The 20,000-nt window shown below is 42.2% G+C and overlaps 1 protein-coding gene across 3 annotated transcripts in view; it reads right to left on the bottom strand.

The window, feature by feature from the left end:
- Positions 1-439: 439 nt before the first annotated feature.
- Positions 440-20,000, bottom strand: part of LOC138053649 (collagen alpha-1(XXVIII) chain-like) — a 51,635-nt gene continuing 32,074 nt past the window's right edge. For all 3 annotated transcript variants that reach the window (XM_068900246.1, XM_068900247.1, XM_068900245.1), the window contains 6 exons: positions 14,578-14,755; positions 13,176-13,405; positions 12,316-12,510; positions 9,601-10,007; positions 6,173-6,383; positions 440-581 (listed from right to left, as the gene is read on the bottom strand). In XM_068900246.1, the coding sequence (XP_068756347.1) occupies positions 6,180-6,383; positions 9,601-10,007; positions 12,316-12,510; positions 13,176-13,405; positions 14,578-14,755 (1,214 nt within the window). In that variant the 3' untranslated portion in view covers positions 440-581; positions 6,173-6,179. The remainder of the gene's footprint in view (positions 582-6,172; positions 6,384-9,600; positions 10,008-12,315; positions 12,511-13,175; positions 13,406-14,577; positions 14,756-20,000) is intronic.

Raw genomic sequence — 20,000 nt, 5'->3', positions numbered from 1 at the left:
GATTGGGGGTATGGCGTAAACCCCCAGTCATACAAACGTCTGTAAATTTGTCAAATTTCAACTTACATTTCCTCAGCTGACATAACACCTAAGACGCTGAAACTCTACAGGGTTAGTAAAGTAAAGAAGCTCTTTCTATTTCTGGTATCAGTTTGTAATTTTAACTTACTTCTGGTATCCGTTAAATTTTAACTCATTCAATTCCGCTGCTGCCATTTTGAAGAAGGGTCTATTATCCGGAAACTACGTTTTTTTGTCTACAATCTTGAAAAGTTTTGAACGGTGAGGCTCCAAAGCCATCGGAGAAATGGCTGGTTGATTATCAAACACAGGTATTCTGACGTGGAAGGTGAAGAAAGTCTCTAATTTGGCGCCTGTAGCATATTGGTGGATGAAATCCCTTTTGGGGACAAAGGGAAATGAGAAATCACAACAGTTATTGTATTCGTCTTCGTGCTTTATTACTTCTTGAGAACTTCGACGTGGTTCACATGCAACTAAAATCAAGGTTTTCCTCTTAAACGTAAAACTAAATTCCCCTTTAAACATCTTCCCCTTCATTTGCGTAATGTCCTGTTCACCTGTAACACAAATGAAACGAAAAGTTTCAACCATATTGCAAGGCGTTTCCAAACAAACGATGACTCCGTTGGTACAATTAGAAATCGAACTGGGACTGCATTTACGGTAGTATCGAAAACGAAGACCGAATATCTAAGACCTCGTAAACGACGACCCACTCGAAAACTGACGTACAATTAAGTTTAATTCAAATGTTATTTTTGAGGGGTTAGTCTTGAGCAGATCTAAGGGGCCGATTACATGAGCCGGGCTGGCTCGTTTAGCCGAGATCCCGGCACGTCTGAGAAACACACCAAAAATCAAGTTTGCGATTACATGGAAAAATCTCAGCCCGGGTTAGCCGAAGTCCAGGCATTACGATGCCGGGATCCAGGGTAGCCGGATTGATATTTCTTCACGTAATCGCCTTCACCGGGACAGCCCGGTCCGCAGTCCATGTTTTATGCCTAGTCCACGTTTTATACCTAATCCGCAGTCCGTGTTTTATGCCTAGTCCGCGTTTTATACCCGGTCCGCAGTCCGTGTTTTATACCTAGTCCGCGTTTTATACCCGGTCCACAGTCCATGTTTTATGCCTAGTCCGCGTTTTATACCCGGTCCGCAGTCTGTGTTTTATACGTAGTCCGCGTTTTATACCCGGTCCGCAGTCAGTGTTTTATGCCTAGTCGGTGTTTTATGCCTAGTTCGCGTTTTACACCCGGTCTGCGGTCCGTGTTTTATGCCTAGTCCGCGTTTTATACCCGGGCCGCAGTCCGTGTTTTATGTCTAGTCCGCATTTTATACCCGGTCCGCAGTCCGTGTTTTATGCCTAATCTGCGTTTTATACCCGGTCTGCAGTCCGTGTTTTATGCCTAGTTCGCGTTTTATACCCGGTCCGCAGTCCGTGTTTTATACTTAGTCCGCGTTTTATACCCGGTTCGCAGTCTGTGTTTTATACCCGGTCCGCAGTCTGTGTTTTATACCCAGTCAGTAGTCGGTAATTTATACCCGGTCCGCAGCCTTTTTTTTTTTGCTTAGTCCGCGTTTTATACCCTGTCCGCAGTCCGTGTTTTATACCTACAGTAGTCCCCGTCTTATACCCGGTCCGCAGTCCGAGTTTTATAATCGGTCCGCAGTCGGTGTTTTATACCAAGTCCTCGTTTTATACCTGGTCCGCAGTCCGTGTTTTATGCCTGGTCCGCGTGTTATACCCGGTCCGTAGTCTGTGTTTTATGCCTAGTCTGCGTTTTATACCCGGTCCGCAGTCCGTGTTTTATGCCTAGTCCGCGTTTTATACCCGGTCCGCAGTCCGTGTTTTATGCCTAGTCCGCATTTTATACCCGGTCCGCAGTCCGTGTTTTATGCCTAGTCCTCGTTTTATACCCGGTCCGAAGTCCGTGTTTTATGCCTAGTCCGCATTTTATACCCGGTCCGCAGTCCGTGTCTTATACTTAGTCCGCGTTTTATACCTGGTCCGCAGTCCGTGTTTTATGCCTAGTCCACGTTTTATACCTGGTCCGCAGTCCGTGTTTTATGCCTAGTCCGTGTTTTATACCCCGTTTGCAGTCCGTGTTTTATGCCTAGTCCGTGTTTTATATCCGGTCCGCAGTCCGTGTTTTATACTTAGTACGCGTTTTATACCTGGTTCGCAGTCCGTGTTTTATGCCTAGTCCACGTTTTATACCCTGTCTGCAGTCGGTGTTTTACACCTACAGTAGTCTGCGTTTTATACCCTGTCAGCAGTCCGTGTTTTATGCCTAGTTCGCTTTTTATACCCGGTCCGCACGCAGTCTGTGTTTTATGCTTAGTCCGTGTTTTCTACCTGGTCTGCAGCCCGTGTTTTATGACTAGTCCGTGTTTTATACCCTGTCCGCAGTATGTGTTTTATACCCGATCCGTAGTTTGTGTTTTATATCCGGTCCGCAGTCCGTGTTTTATACCCGGTCCGTTTTTTATGCCTAGTCCGCGTTTTATACCCGGTCCGCAGTCCCTGTTTTATGCCTAGTTTGTGTTTTATACCCGGTCCGCAGTCCGTGTTTTATACCCGGTCCGTAGTCCACGTTTTATACCCTGTCCGCAGTCCGTGTTTTATACCTAGTCCGAGTTTTATACCCTGTCCGCAGTCCACGTTTTATACCTACACTAGTCCGCGTTTTATACCTGGTCCGCAGTCCGTGTTTTATACCCGGTCCTCAGTGCCTGTTTTATACCCGGTCCGCAGTAGGTGTTTTATACCCGGTCCATAGTCCGCGTTTTATACCTGGTCCGCAGTCCGTGTTTTATGCCTAGTCCGCGTTTTATACCCAGTCCGCAGTTCGTGTTTTATACCCGGTCCGTAGTTCGTGTTTTATAGCCGATCCGCAGTCCGTGTTTTATACCCGGTCCGCAGTCTGTGTTTTATACCCGGTCCGTAGTCCGCGTTTTATACCTGGTCCGCAGTCTGTGTTTTATGCCTAGTCCGCGTTTTATACCCTGTCCGCAGTCCGTGTTTTATACCTAGTCCGCGTTTTATACCCGGTCCACAGTTCGTGTTTTATACCTAGTCCGCGTTTTATACCCGGTCCGCAGTCCGTGATTTATGACTAGTCCGTGTTTTATACGCGGTCCGCAGTCCGATTTTTATGACTAGTCCGTGTTTTATGCCTAGTCCACGTTTTATGCCTAGTCCGTGTTTTATGCCTAGTCCACGTTTTATGCCTAGTCCACGTTTTCTATCCGGTCCGCAATCCATGTTTTATGCCTAGTCCGTGTTTAATGCCTAGTCCACGTTTTATGCCTACTCCGCGTTTTATATCCGGTTCGCAGTCTGTGTTTTATGTCTAGTCCGTGTTTTATGACTAGTTTGCGTTTTATACCCGGTCTGCAGTCCGTGTTTTATACTTAGTTCGCGTTTTATACCCGGTCCGCAGTCCGTGGTTTATGCGTAGTTCGCGTTTTATACCCGGTCTGCAGTCCGTGTTTTATGCCTAGTCCACGTTTTATGCCTAGTCCGTGTTTTATGCCTAGTCCACGTTTTATGCCTAGTCCACGTTTTCTATCCGGTCCGCAATCCATGTTTTATGCCTAGTCCGTGTTTAATGCCTAGTCCACGTTTTATGCCTAGTCCGCGTTTTATATCCGGTTCGCAGTCTGTGTTTTATGTCTAGTCCGTGTTTTATGACTAGTTTGCGTTTCATACCCGGTTCGCAGTCCGTGTTTTATACCTAGTCTGCGTTTTATACCCGGTCCGCAGTCCGTGTTTTATGCCTAGTCCGCGTTTCATACCCGGTTCGCAGTCCGTGTTTTATACCTAGTCTGCGTTTTATACCTGGTCCGCAGTCCGTGTTTTATGCCTAGTCTGCGTTTTATACCCAGTCCGCAGTCGGTGTTTTATGCCTAGTCCGCGTTTTATACCCCTTCTGCAGTCTGCGTTTTATACCTAGTCTGTGTTTTATACCTGGTCTGCAGTCCGTGTTTTATGCCTAGTCCGCGTTTTATACCCAGTCTGCAGTCCGTGTTTTATACCCGGTTGGTAGTCCGCGTTTTATACCTGGCCCGCAGTCCGTTTTTTATGCCTAGTCCGCGTTTTATACCCCTTCCGCAGTCTGCGTTTTATACCCGGTCCGCAGTCCATGTTTTATACCCGGTCCTAGTCCGTGCTTTATGACTAGTGCTCGTTTTATACCCGGTCCGCAGTCCGTGTTTTATACTTAGTCCGCGTTTTATACCCGGTCCGCAGTCCGTGTTTTATGCCTAGTCCGTGTTTTATACCTAGTCCGCGTTTTATACCCTGTCCGCAGTCCGTGTTTTATACCTACAGTAGTCCGCGTTTTATACCCGGTCCGCAGTCCGTGTTTTATACCCGGTCCGTAGTCCGTGTTTTATACCCTGCCCGCAGTCCGTGTTTTATTACAGGTCTGCAGTCCGTGTTTTATACCTGGTCCGCAGTCCGTGTTTTATGCCTAGTCCGTGTTTTCGCGGTTTGTGCTTTATAACTAGTCCGCGTTTTATACCCGGTCCGCAGTCCGAGTTTTATGCCTAGTCAGCGTTTTATACCCTGTCCGCAGTCCGTGTTTTATACCTACAGTAGTCCGTGTTTTATACCCGGTCCGCAGTCCGTGTTTTATACCCGGTCCGTAGTTCGAGTTTTATACCCGGTCCGTAGTCCGTGTTTTATACCCGGTCCGCAGTCCATGTTTTATGCTTAGTTCGTGTTTTATACCCGGTCAGCAGTCCGTGTTTTATATCTAGTCCGCGTTTTATACCCTGTCCGCCGTCCGTGTTTTATACCTACAGTAGTCCGCGTTTTATACCCGGTCCACAGTCCATGTTTTATACCCGGTCCGTAGTCCGTGTTTTATACCCGGTCCGCAGTCCGTGTTTTATACCCGGTCTGCAGTTCGTGTTTTATACCTAGTCCGCGTTTTATACCCTGTGCGCAGTCCGTGTTTTATACCCGGTCCGCAGTCCGTGTTTTATACCAGGTCCAGGGTCCGTGTTTTATACCCTGTGCGCAGTCCGTGTTTTATACCCGGTCCGTAGTCCGTGTTTTATACCCGGTCCGCAGTCCGTGTTCTATACCCGGTCCGTAGTCCATGTTTTATACCCGGTCCGTAGTCCGTGTTTTATACCCGGTCCGCAGTCCGTGTTTTATACCCAGTCCGCAGTCCGTGTTTTATACCCGGTCCGCAGTCCGTGTTTTATACCCGGTCCGCAGTCCGTGTTTTATACCCGGTCCGCAGTCCGTGTTTTATACCTGGTCCGCAGTCCGTGTTTTATACCCGGTCCGTAGTCCGTGTTTTATACCCGGTCCGCAGTCCGTGTTTTATGCCTAGTCCGTGTTTTATGCCTAGTCCGCGTTTTATACCCGGTTCGCAGTCCGATGTCGTGTGAAAAAGGATGAGAACAACAAAACGAAGCTTCAAGACTTGCTATCTTATACATCTTATATTTAAACATAAAATACGACTATTCCGTGGGCCATTTTGCTCTAAAGTGGAGTAATGTGGTTAGAAATCGCTGGCCCGGCTAACCTGGCTGATTACATGAAAAAATCTCATCCCGGTTAGCCGGGATCCCGGCTAGTGTGTTTCTCAGACGTGCCTGGATCTCTGCTAAACGAGCCGGCCCGCCTAACAGGGCCAGCCCAGCTCATGTAATCGGCCCCTTAGATCTGCTTAGGACTAACCCTTCAAAAATAACATTTAAATTAAACTTAATTGTACGTCAGTTTTCGAGTGGGTCTTCGTTTTTGAAGTCTTATTAGGTGTTGGGTCTTTGTTTTCGATACCACCCGGCATTCACTACCTGCACAAATCCCATAATACACCTCTTTTTCGCTGAACTTCAAAGACGTGGGGAAGGGGAGGGAGGGGGGGGGATTAGGCAGTGCTGTTGTTTAAATTGAAACTGGAAAAAGATTTGTGGAATTTAGTCATTTGGTGGCACAGTATGAAAACTGGTCGCAAATTATGGCGTCGTTAAGAGAGGGCAAACGCATACCCACAAGACGTTATCCGTTTTGATTTCGCTTCTCATTGGCGGGGAATTTTCCCAAAAAAAAAAACACGAATTAAGGAAGGTAATTGCACTGTTTTGTTCAATTCTACAAATTTGTACTTAGTCTACTTACCTCACAATCAGTTATTTGTCATCAATTTACTCATGTCAAGTGGCTTTCTTGCGACGCAATATTTTGCAGTAATGTCGTCTATCCTCGTGTTGAGATCATCAAACTTGTCCACATGTAGAACGTTTTTGCTGTTGCCGTAAGCAATTTTTGTCAACTCGTTCTTGTCTACCATCGGGCCAACGCCAACTGCAATGATTTTTACATTCTTTTCCTGGTGGCAACAAATAGACAAAGTAATATTTAGTATATACCAAAACAGTGCATAGCGTTGAACGCGCGAGCTGATTGGCTACTCAAACTCCGGATATCCATTGCTATTCACCTCCGAGGAATTCGCGCGCTAATTTGTGTCCGAAATTGTTGTAATCTTTGCAGAAATAAATGAATTAAAATCATCTTTTTGTGCTATATTATCTCACTGTTTTAGTATGTATCGCGATCTTCTTATAGTTTTGCCTATGCGAAAACCGTCAATATTTCGTGGTATTGCCGTCTGTCTCACTTTTGCGGCCTGTGATTGGTTCTAATGTTGAAATTGACGTCGTTGCACTGAATTGGGTTGCTGACGTACGCAAACAAATACGTTTCGCAGGTAGAAAGAATTGAAATTTCGATCAGGCGCGGGTTGATTAGTTTACAGTTTTATTTATCCTTATAAATGATGGATCGCGATACAAAACTAATTGCGATTTGAGACGGCAATACCACATTATATTGACGGCGTTGGGAGAAAATATATTCCGCCCAATACGGAATATAGAAACTGCGGTAGTGCGTCTGTGGGAAGCGAGACAAATTTGGTTTCATTAAACGAGATGACAGAGATAAATGAACCACCGTAAGAAAGATTGGCGAACTGCTAACGTTTCCGAGCGATAGACCTTCGTCAGAGCGAATACCAGAGAGACCAGAGAGTCAAAGAGAGACAAAGACCAGAGAGTCAGATGCAGACTCCGTTAGATAAACATCACAAAGTGTCTCCATCAAGACTAAAGCCAACTACCTATTTACAACAACACAGAGGATTAAAGTTGTTTTGAGGTTAGGGTTATCTTTATTTTTACGAGTGGAGGGAAGTCGGAGGGACAATTTGGCGATCTTACTGGATACTAGGAATGAGGAAGGTGAAGATAAAGACACTGGGTACTAATTGTACAGAACGTCCATCTTACATCATGCATGCAGCGTGTAAGTTCTCAATGAACTTACACTCTTCTCTTCTTACTTCCAAACTGTTCGCTCGCCAGGAATTCAGTTATAGGATTTTTCGCCCACAAGGTACAACGCGAGTAACATGGGATAACAGCGAAATACTTAACAAAAGACAAAGTTATATTTTTTGCCATGACATTTTTCCTTAGCCGTTGTCAGTTCTTAAACTCCCTACTGTAGTGAAGTGTTGTGAGCGGACTAATATTTGTCGTCTTTTTCTATAAAAGAACACTAGTAACTATTTGCAGAAGTGATCTCAAAAGCATCATTTCTCTTCAGCTGAAAGAAAACTTCGCATATTTTGCCTATTCAAGTACACTATTTGTAAAGCCCCTGTTGAGTTAGCCGATCTGAGTTTTTAGTTTTCCCCTCCCTTGCGCACCTAGCGATAGGTGGATGTTATGCCATTCAACGAGATTAAACAATTTAAAGATTTATAGCTGCGTTTACGCGACAAACGGCAAGCGTCACATCATCATATCGTATCACATCATATATCTTTCTTTACTCTCGGATTTTAGAGTAGCTTGTCGTAGCTAATATCTCCCAGCATTTACCTTCCCAGCCGTGATATACCACAGACCGAGGACAGGCAACAATGCCAGAAATTCCGTGCCCTACTCTTTGCGAATATTGTGTGGGTTCTTTTACGTACCACAGGATTATGAACATTGAAGGGTTGTGAGACGGGGCCTACGGTTGATAGTCCTTATTCGAGAAGACTAGAGAGTCTAACCATTTGCGGATGTCATTACAAAGACAGCATTTTCCCCTCAGTTATTAAAAGACCCTGAGTGTTGGTCCGGCCAGAGTTTTGATCCCTCGACCTACACATTAGTACAATGCTTAACCCGGCAACTCAGCCAGCCGTCAACGTCAAACAGAAGCACTCGCCTCAAACCAATGTGGCCCGCGGGTTAAGCCTGCGGGTTCGATTCCCAGAGGACCGTGCGTCACATGTGAATCTCCACTTTGCTTCGAGGGGCTTTTTTCTGGGTAAACCCCGGTTTTCCCCTCTCCTCAATAACCAACATACGATAATAGTCGTTTGAATTGATTTCTGTATTGTGTCTTCGATTAGTTCCTCAGCGCTAGATACAGTTGAGACTTAAATATAGTTAACGCCATAGAAAGTGTGGCGTACGGGGTTTTATTCAAGAGTTGTTTGTGTTAAAAACCCGAACGAGCGAGGTGAGGGTTTTGACACAAACAACGAGTGAATACAACCCCGTACAACATAAACATAAACATAAGACGAGAAGTTTCATTGAAATAGTTGACTGAACGCAAAATAGAAACAAAAACTCACTAACAATAGAAACTAATGCAAATTTAATTTAGTTCAAGAACAATGTACGATTTTGCACGAGATGCACGGATAATTGGCTTGGAAAGGCCTTAACGCTATCGTTGATTGGTTATACTTCAACACATGAAAGAGCTGTACACCATTCTGATTGGCTGTATAGGCATTTTTCACATGTGAAAATAAAGCGTATAGATTTGTACAAATGAGCTTTAGGAAATAAAATTCTCATGTTATGTGTAATAAATAAAGTTTATTTAGTATATACCACATAAGTGAATACACAAGGGAAAATAAAGCTTTTGTTTTGTTTGTTTGTTTGTTTGTTTGTTTAGGTGAACTCTCCTTGTGCGATGATTTGCTGACTCGTAGGCACTTCTGTGTAACCAGCGCGTGAGATTTGAAATTTCCGACCACATTTTACAAAACTAAATTTTTTTTGGTCCGCCTTTGATTCTTCTTGTGTGGTATCTACTGAAACAATTATTCACCTCAGCGTAGGTCAAAGTGGTGGATATATTTACCGAGCCCCGAATTATTAATTTTATTATTATTTTTATTATTCCCTTATTCTAACTGTCTTGTCTTTCATTTATGAGAATTTGCTTGATATCTGTAGATTCCAGACATGAACTAAAGTCGAATGAATTTCATTTTTGACGAAACACAAATTTAATAGGCCACTTTGGAAAATACCATAATACTCTCTGTTTGTCCCCCCAAATTTCGCGTGAGCATTGTTTTTGTTTTCTCTTGGGACCATTGTAAGTCCCAAGAGAAACTGGAAACAATCGCTTATGCAAAATTTGGGGGAACAGACAAAGAGTATTATGGTATTTTCCAAAGTGGCCTATTTCAGCTTGATATTTGCAGTAAAATTCGATTGTTAATATCCCTAATGTGTCATTACCTTCAAAGGCTTCAAAACCTGTGAGTATGGTTTTGAGTTGCGGCTTGTTTTTCCATCTGTAATTACTATAAGAACGTGTGGAACATCACGTCGCGCGCCTTCGTCTGGGCTAAACAATTCAGAGGCCTTACTCATCGCTCTGTCGGTCCTAGTTCCTCCCGGTCTGTACTTGAGTTTACTTACGGCTTCCTGGAGGGAGGGGAGGTACTGTGCATTGTTGGACAGGAAGTCCCAGTTCTTGAAGGCCCTGTGATTGTAGCTAACGATAGCAACATGTGACATGCGGGAAGAGATGGGCATCTGTTCAACGAGGTTCCCAATAAACGTTTTCACCACTTCGAAATTCACTTTCCCTACACTGCTCGAGGTGTCAACAACAATGACCACATCCATCTTTTTCTCACATCCTAATTCACAAAAAAAGTATTTAATATAGACTCGGCTGATTAGCTAACACACACCCCATGAAGGCAGTTTTCGATTGGGTACGTGTAAAACGGGGACAATGCGGTCCAGTAGTTAGGGAGCTTCCAAAGTGACGGTTAATACAAAATTGGAGTTTAAATATACAGGATCACTAACTTATTAACTATTAACTATTAAGTAACAATAGAGGTGACAAAAACTAATAAAGACACAGCTTTTCGCTGCCGACATATTCATTTAAGGTCAGCAGCGAAAAGCTGTTTTTGTCACCTCTACTCTTACTTTTAAGTGACTATTAAAATAGTTGTTAAAATAGTTAGTAGTGTATAAGTTAGTGATCCTGTATATTTAAACTCCATTTTTGTATTAACCGTCACTTCGGAAGATGTTTGCAGAAGCGTACGAAACGTCAAGTAAAAGATAATTTAAAGTATGCGTTTATATCTGATGTTTGTCACCGCTGTTTGTGTTATTTCTGATAAAACTGAAATGGCCAAAGAAAAAAAAGAGTATTTGCGATAGGGAGCTTCCCTTGTGATCGCGGATTCTTTCCACTTGCTGAATTTGATTAACAGTTTGTAGTTGTTTCATTGACTGTGTCTCATTGTCCCTGAAAAGCCGTCAGCTAAGTGTGTACGTATGAACCAATCAAAGTTCGAAGCAATTACCCCCTCACAAATCTTTGTCGAGACTGGTAGGAGTGTTGCATTGTGGGACTTACTGGATGGACGTTTTGTACCTTAGAGAGCTTATGCACGCGCGTTTTTAAGACGCGGACGGCAACCAGAAGAGAACATTTCGCGTGTCAGGATAGTGGTATCTCTCCGATTTTTATACTAATCATCTCGCCTCTAACGGGCGATCAATTGTAGTGCGGCTCAAGTACTCGGTTTGTAAGAGCTATCGGTATTCCTTGTCGCACGGACTGCACTGGGCACTTTCAAAGGAAATACGAATTCGCAAACCTGTTGACTGTGGAATATGTATAGGTAGGTAATCACACGATTTCGAATGCCATTTGGAATAAATAAGCAAGAGTATTTTTTCAAAGACAACCAAAATTGCACGAGCCAATATAGCGAGTGCAATTTGTTGTCTTTGAAAAAAATTACAAGTGCTTATTTATTCCAAATTAAACTCGAAATCATATGATTACACGTACTTATTAATATACATGAAAAAAATTCGAGATGGTTAAGGACGGTGCCTACTATTGTTATTGCGCATAGGTTCTGCGCATCTCGAGCTTCAATTTGGAAAGGAACGCCATACATTTCTTTATATTTAAAGCTTTTTACAAATATTGTTGATTAATTATCTTCGAAAAATGCGTGGTTACCCCCAGTTTTCTTTTTGGATTTCAATAATACTTGTTTAGATCTGCTTTTCCCGCATATTCAGTAAACCGGGCAAAAATACCTTTGAATTAGTAGGCACCGTCCTTAAGCAGAAGAAACGCACGCGTATCACGTATCAGGAAAAAATTGCCCCATAATTGCGCCATCCAGGGCGCGCGCTTGATTTAAAAACAAAAGATTTGATTGGTTCTGACCAAACCCTATTGTTTATTACCCAATCATAATCCAGAATTTTGATGTGTAATTTGCATTGGTATTAAACTTTTTGCACTGTGTTACACTTCACCTGCACTTTTCTCAGCCAATCAGAATCAAGTGATTTTTTCATGTATATTATTATACGGTTTATTTGGAGTGGCCAGTTGTGTGTAAATTCCTAAAAGCGCCTGCGAATCCGATTTGGGTTAAGAATAGTTGCATGGGGTGTAGGGATGGCGCAGTGGTGAAAGCACTCGCTTCTCGCCAATGTGGCCAGCGTTCGATTCCCAGACTCGGCATCATGTGTCATGTCATGTGGGTTGAGTTTGTTGGTTCTCTATTCTCCACCGAAAGGCTTTTCTCCGGGCACTCCGGTGTTCCCCTCATTTCATAAACCAACACTTGACTTGATTTGCGTTAAATGTTAATTTCAGTTTACGGTGTCCCCAATTAGTGCTCCAACGCTAGAACGACTAAACATTTAAATAAAGTTCCTTTCCTTTTCTTTCCTTTAGGTGGTTTTTGCGGCAAAGGTTGATATTTATGCTTTTTATAAAGTTCACTACGCTCCCTGATTGGCCAACTTTTCCCGAGAAGGAATATGAATTGTTCGCTTAGCCAAAGCAATACATTCACGTTTTTTTGCATTTTTTTTAACGCGAAGAAAAGACTGGTATAGCGCAGCACAGCGCATTTGTGGGATTAATTAACTAATTAATTTTTCCCATTTTACCTAGGCATTTCTGCATGTTGCATTGCGTCGTTTCCTCAGTGTCTCCCTTACAAGGCCTGCCAATTCCCTGGGGGGTTGGGTTGGTGCACTCTCTCTCACGTGACTTGGTGCCGCCTCCACAAGTCTTACTGCACTCGCTCCAGTCAGACCATTCTGTAAAGCCGCCGTCGACATCCGGACTCTGGGGACCTGGATCTAGAAAGAGAAGAAAACCTGATTAAATGTGTTATGAAAACGAAACCCGTGTTTTGATAGGCTTCGACTGCGTTTATGATTGAGAAAGAGAGAAAGTCGTTAGAGTGGCATATATGAGTGATGGGATACGGTGACCCTTTTCTTCAAAGCTCAGAAGCCTTTTCGGGCTCACAGGAAAGCCAACTTTAAAACTATGCCTACTCATGGTTCTAAAAATCTGGTCAAGTACTGATATTTTAATGATAAGAAAGTTATTACACGATTTCATGGCTGGTTTATTGGTGTAAACCAATATCCAGTTTGTGCTAACCGTTCCAAACTTTCATTTCAGCTTAGTAATGAAGCAGAAGGCCGAAAACCACAAAGCAGAAAAGGTACTAACCTGCGATCATGACCTCCCTCCCTACTTATCATCTTGGGGAAAGAAAAGTACGCCTGATCGCAGGTTATAAAGGTACACAGTTGAGTAGAAGATGGTATTATCCGAAATCCAATTAACAAAACTTCGGAGTGAATCGGTTGGTAATTAGTAACAATTTGTTCGACAAGGCGTGAGTAATTAATGCCATTTATGTCGGAGGACGTATCAGCTAAGAACCTCTTTACTATGGAAAGCTACAGAAATAATTATAGGTGACTTTCCGTGTCTATTGTGATTTCCTTACTTGCTGTCAGCATGTAAATGTAGTTTGTATTCTTTTGGCCCACGCATTCCTTTGGGTCATCTTTAACGCAAGCGGTTGGAGCCTGAAGGTTCATGATGCAGTTATCAGACTTTCCGTCCCGCGAGTAGTTGAACTCCGCAAAAGGTCCGCTCCAACACTCTCCATAAAATTGCAAGCCAAAAACTCTGTACCCTTTCTGAAGAGCTTTTTCAGCACATCGACAGGCAAGACTGATGGAAAACGGGTAAAGAAATGAATAGACAGACAAAAGTTAGTTTTAGTTGGCAGCATGTTGGAGGGGTTGAGTATCTAGACAGTCATTTGTCACTTGTAAGCCATCGAAGGGTTTGCGACTTCTTAGAGAGCGCAAGGGCATTTGGATAAGTGATCGATTTACTCAACCTTAGACGATGGTTAGTAATATTTTTCATCGAGATAAAAAGATTCAAGGCAATTATCGTAGACGTCACAAAAGGCCGCGCCCCTCTCAACTTAACGCTAACTGGCCAGAACCTAACTCAAACAGTATCAGATGAAGTGATTGCATCCTTAATGGACAGGAAATGGTAGGTTGTAAAAAAACCCCTCTTTTTCAGTAATATGTTCAATTTTCTACTACCCTATTTTGGGCGTTTTTCAAGGGCTTTTTAGCCGTGTATTGAACCCTTTTCATGATCATGAGGACTAATATGATTCTTATTGATGTGCACCCTGTTATTCTATGATGTTATCATAAATGAGCAGCGGTGGCCTAACTGTCCTTATATTAACGAAACGTCTGAGATGTGCAAGAGGCTATGATCTCAAAAAGGTGAGCCATCATACACATACATAATTAATTGAGCGCTTCCAATAGGAACTTTGCAGGGGTAGTGAAACACACCAATTAAACAACAGAACAGGGGCAGGTTGCTCGAAGCCTGCTTAACGTTAACCGTTAGTTAAGAGGTATCAAGACCTATAGGTTTTAGCGCTAACCATGCTTCGAGCAACCCAGGCCAGAATGAGAACTTAAGCATTCTCTACTGGACAGAGGCGTACTTGCTGGCTGTTCAAGTGTAGCCTAGAAATTAAAGCATTGACCACCAGGATCAAATTCAACCAGTGATCAAAACAGGTAGGTGCAAAAGTTATTCCGGATCAACTCAGATCGCTCACCTCAGATCGACGTAAAAAAAATGATAAGGCCCTAAAGAAATCACCCTAGCCCTAATCTTTAAGTTAATCATGGTGAAATCGGCGCAAATAGTTTTAGCCTACAAAACCGTTTTCCGATCGATCCGAGGTGAGCGATTCGACTTTTGTACCTGCCCGAACAAAACAGGTCTTGAACTCGGGAACTCCCAATCTTAAGACAAGCGTATAAATCACTGTACCACGTTGACGTAAGTATTCGCTTCACCTGTGTTGGGACTGGCTCCATTTGTTCCAATTTAGTCGGTAACCTGGCTGGTGGTATTTACTGAATCTATCTCTGTCGTTTAGAAGCATTTCCGGAAGTGGGCGCGATGGCTTGACCTTGTCTTTAAAGCAACCGATCTTCGTCCACGCTCGTTTGCATGTTGCAAATTGGTTTTGACCTGGATTAGTTTATAAAAGACACAATACAGGACAGATGTCCATTGATTATAAAACAATTAGTTGGTTTTTTTTCATAAATAAGACAAAACGAGTTGAATTATAACTGAGTTCTTACAAAATCAACTTCGTTAGCATTTGAGATTTACCATCCCGTTTTGGGTAAACGGCAAACGTGAGGCTGTTTGATTTTGGCTCATTTTGCTGTCTGCTGTTTACATATTTCGAGCAATTTGTCGAATCAAGGCTGCCATCAGTTTTCCGTTTCACTGAAACGCGATGCAAAATCTCTCCATTGGACTTCCATTTTCCCTTACAAAGACGGTCTGTCTTAGGCACCACTCCATTCGCCCTTGTCACAAGGCGGCCATATTGTCCCGGGAGACCAAAAAGCTTTGTTTTACAACGCCAAGCCTCGCAGTGGAAACCATGGGGGTGAGGCTTGGCGTGGTAAAACAAAGCTTTTTTGGTCTCCCGGGACAATATGGCCGCCGTGTGACAAGGGCGAATTAATTGGTGGTCTGGCTGCACAGCCAAGTAATGCATAAAAGCTAATTTAATTACTGGGTTTCCCAGTCGGAAAATGGGTAACATTTCGTCGTTTTCTTTTCTTTTCTTCTTTTTTTCCGTTTCGGTAAAAGTCTTGCCTGTCACTCCCCTGCTAAGTGGTGTCTTTGTGCATAGAGCCTTCTGCGCGTATTTTCTTAGGATCGAGAGGGTATTGGAAATGTGTAGATTTCTCTGGTGGACACAGTAGAATATTCAACTTGCAATGGTGTCGAGAGTCTTGTAGCGCGAATGGCGTTTTAGTGGATCTTTAAACAAAATATACCCTTATGGAGCTCAATAATCGAAAGTCAATTGGATAAACAAGACAGGCGGGGAAAAATAAATATGTGGAATCTTAAAAGCGACGAGTAATGGACTTCGACAACAATCTATCCCCCGTCGAGCCGAAATCAAAGTGAGTTCTATTTCTAATATTTTACCAAGTGTGCTGTTATGTATTACACTGAAACCACATGGAAAATTCTCTGGTAACTTATGGGTTCAACAAAGACAGAAAAGGAATCGAACACCTTAATTGGATCTGTGATCTCTGTTGTCTGGCTATTTGTATTTTATTTGTACTCAACTCTGCACAGTCTTCAGGTAATAATTGGAAATTTCACTAATTCTTGTTTACCTTCATTGGTGTCGAAAGTCATTGTAACGCGAATGGCGTTTTAGTGGATATTTAAACAAAATATACCCTCATGGAGCTCAAGAATGGAACGTCAATTGCATGAAGTGAGCTTTGTTTCTAATATTTTACTAACTTGGTATTATATACAACACTGAAATCAAATGGCAATTCTTTTATCGATTTAACAAACATCGAAGGAATCGAAGGCCTTAAATGTATTACAGTGTTCACTGACAAAATTGTCTGGCAAGTTACATTTATTTTGTACTCAACTCTTCAAAGGTAAAAAAAAATGGAAATGTGATAGTGAAAACTGAATTATTTGAATGAAAGCTTGTTGTCTCATTTGTGCTTCATTATTTACGGTCAAGGTTCGTTCGAAAAGGGTTTGATGTGAACTGTCAGAAATGTATTTAACTGCATATGCTTTGTGACACCGATTGTGTGTCTCGTTTGCAATTGAAATGGGAAGGGTTTTTTCCCTCTAATAGTAAATATGTTGTTTGTTTCAATAAATATTTCGCTGGAAAAGATTTTTGTGAGATTTCCACCTTTTGTGAATTTAACCAGAGTTAACAGATGTTGTGTAATTTTTGAGTTAACAAATTTGAATACGTGTGTTGAAAGGTGATACGGGAGGATCTGTTGGAAGCGTGCTTGAGTTTCAACAAAATGAGCCCCAAAATCAGCAAAAATTGTGACGCTGATGAATAATAAAGTAGCTGCTATTCCCAAAACGATGGAATTACCTGGTGATAATTAACCTCGTCTTGGAGAGTAAATTTTTGACTTTGCAGAAACAATAGTCAACCTCAAAACTTGGGCAATTATGATCTTTGTGTTGAATTTGCACATTTCTTGTCAAACTTGAAAGAAACAGAAAACTAACAAAAACAAAAAACCGGTATCTTGCCATCATTTGACACAGATGTTTCACTGTTTCGCGAGTAAACACGCTGCGGTAACTTGACCACGGCGCCCGCTGAATTCGATGTCACTTTCGATTTTGCGATTTACTTGCGCAGCCAAAAGTACAATAACAAATTTGAACGTTGCAAAAATGTCGCAAAGTGTTTTTTTTGCTGATGGTAACTTTTCATATTCGCGGTTTAAAATTAATGTTGTTTTGATGTCGTAAATGTTTATTTTATTCTCGATCGACCGTCCTGGAAACTTCCTTCTTCTCTTCCTAAAAACTGTTTATCAATATCTATTTACTTTTGCATCAATATTTGTTTTGCATAAAGCAAGCTAATAAAATCTGTACCCTGCTTAGTTCGCATTTTTGGGCGTTAAAATAGAATTTTCGGCCTTATGCTTCTGTTATGAAGTGACATATTTTTTAGGTTACCCATCCAGATACTAACCCCGCCGGACAGGAAGGTGAGTGAAAGTTGTATTACAAAGCTGTCAGACGCTCAGAGTGTACGCTTAAACTTGTGGTGAAACGAAGTTGTGAGGAAACTTGGAAATGATCAACATGTCAGCCTAGAAGCCAATGTTTTTGGATTCCCTTTTATTTTCTTCAATCTTTCTGGGTTTAGTAATTTGCTAGTATTAAACCACATATCTTCTCAGGGGGCTATTTACCTAAGACTCTTACCATATACAATACCAAAACAATATTCAAGTGAAATCAAGTGAAACTATGATCTTCGCAGTTATGAGCGCAATTTTTGCAATTGCGTAGAGAAGCCTGATAAATTCAGGACTTCAACGGGGTTTGAACCCGTGACCTCGCGATTCCGGTGCGACGCTCTAACCAACTGAGCTATGAAGCCACTGACGTTGGGAGCTGGTCATATGTGGGTTCTAATGGTTCCGTGAGGAATGAATCAGTGATGAAATGGTATATGAAATGAATCATATATGAACTGCGGATATGAAATCAAGTGAAGCTATGATCTTCGCAGTTATGAGCGCAATTTTTGCAATTGCGTAGAGAAGCCTGATAAATTCAGGACTTCAACGGGGTTTGAACCCGTGACCTCGCGATTCCGGTGCGACGCTCTAACCAACTGAGCTATGAAGCCACTGACGTTGGGAGCTGGTCATATGTGGGTTCTAATGGTCCCGTGAGGAATGAATCAGTGATGAAATGGTATATGAAATGAATCATATATGAACTGCGGATATGAAATCAAGTGAAGCTATGATCTTCGCAGTTATGAGCGCAATTTTTGCAATTGCGTAGAGAAGCCTGATAAATTCAGGACTTCAACGGGGTTTGAACCCGTGACCTCGCGATTCCGGTGCGACGCTCTAACCAACTGAGCTATGAAGCCACTGACGTTGGGAGCTGGTCATATGTGGGTTCTAATGGTCCCGTGAGGAATGAATCAGTGATGAAATGGTATATGAAATGAATCATATATGAACTGCGGATATGAAATCAAGTGAAGCTATGATCTTCGCAGTTATGAGCGCAATTTTTGCAATTGCGTAGAGAAGCCTGATAAATTCAGGACTTCAACGGGGTTCAAACTCAGGGCTTCATAGCTCAGTTGGTTAGAGCGTCGCACCGGAATCGCGAGGTCACGGGTTCAAACCCCGTTGAAGTCCTGAATTTATCAGGCTTCTCTACGCAATTGCAAAAATTGCGCTCATAACTGCGAAGATCATAGCTTCACTTGATTTCATACCCGCAGTTCATATATGATTCATTTCATATACCATTTCATCACTGATTCATTCCTCACGGGACCATTAGAACCCACATATGACCAGCTCCCAACGTCAGTGGCTTCATAGCTCAGTTGGTTAGAGCGTCGCACCGGAATCGCGAGGTCACGGGTTCAAACCCCGTTGAAGTCCTGAATTTATCAGGCTTCTCTACGCAATTGCAAAAATTGCGCTCATAACTGCGAAGATCATAGCTTCACTTGATTTCATATCCGCAGTTCATATATGATTCATTTCATATACCATTTCATCACTAAAACAATATTGTGTACTATTAGAGCTATATATTGAACTTGAATATCCTGGAAGACAAAACGCAGCTCAGTTGACAATATGGTATAAAGCGCTGTGTTACTGCACTACCACACGTACGCGATGCGTGTCTATTTTTTCTAAAGATGACCGGAATTTTTTTCTTTCTGACAAATGATTAATAGACTGGTAGCCAGGTTTTAAACCTCAGAAAAAGATCTGTTTCGTCGTATGAACTAGTGAGCCAAAGAGCCTCTGCTGGTACGACTTCTGGGTGACCCCTTAAATGGTCTCAATGACCCCCGACTTGAAAAATTGACTGGAACACTGCAGTCCCTTCTGTTTTGAGTAACACGTACCACAGGCAACCCAGTGTACGCCAATGGAGCGTCTAGTTTTTTTTTAATATGAGTGGACAACGAACCGTTTTCATCAGATTATTTTGACACTGGAAACTTGTTATCTCCCAAACAAATATTAGCTAAAAAAAGAGGAATCAAACGGAAATGGGAAGTAAATAAAATGGGAAGAATAAATAGCGCGCCGACCTTGCTTCCGGGACAACAGAATTTAAAACTAAACAACTTCTTCGCGTTTCTAGGGTTTACGTAAAATTTAAAATAAATGTGGATAATTAAACTAAATGAGCCATCACTATGTTTTTTATTGCTCCGCAATGAAGTGAAGGGCGTGGGTGAGATAGTCGACATCTGAAAAAAAAAACTAAAAATAAGCTGAATCTTATTTAACTTTGGCATGACCAAATGCTGCGACTTTCTACTAATATTCAATATATGGTTACCCACCACCGTTACTGAAACTGAGGAAAATATTTTATTCAGAAAACAATACGACAGCCGAATAGCCAACGGACCAAAAAAAATAACTCCCAGAAACGATTACGGTTAATGCAATCATCCTGTTCTCTTTGGCTACTACCTCCTATGTAGTTAATCAATCAGGACGCACGAACAGAACTGCATAGTAACATTATTTATTAGATGGAACGAGATTGTGCATGAAACAAAACGCGAATTAAAGATACTTTTCGTACAATGGGGTATGAAAAGGGTTAAGAATTGGTAAGGGCAATCCTTGACTTCTTTGCGCTGTCCCAAAAGTGTTTT

The sequence above is a fragment of the Montipora capricornis genome, chromosome 6 (genome assembly GCF_036669925.1).
Source record: "Montipora capricornis isolate CH-2021 chromosome 6, ASM3666992v2, whole genome shotgun sequence".
Taxonomy (NCBI): domain Eukaryota; kingdom Metazoa; phylum Cnidaria; class Anthozoa; order Scleractinia; family Acroporidae; genus Montipora; species Montipora capricornis.
This window is presented reverse-complemented; position numbering and strand designations above follow the sequence as displayed.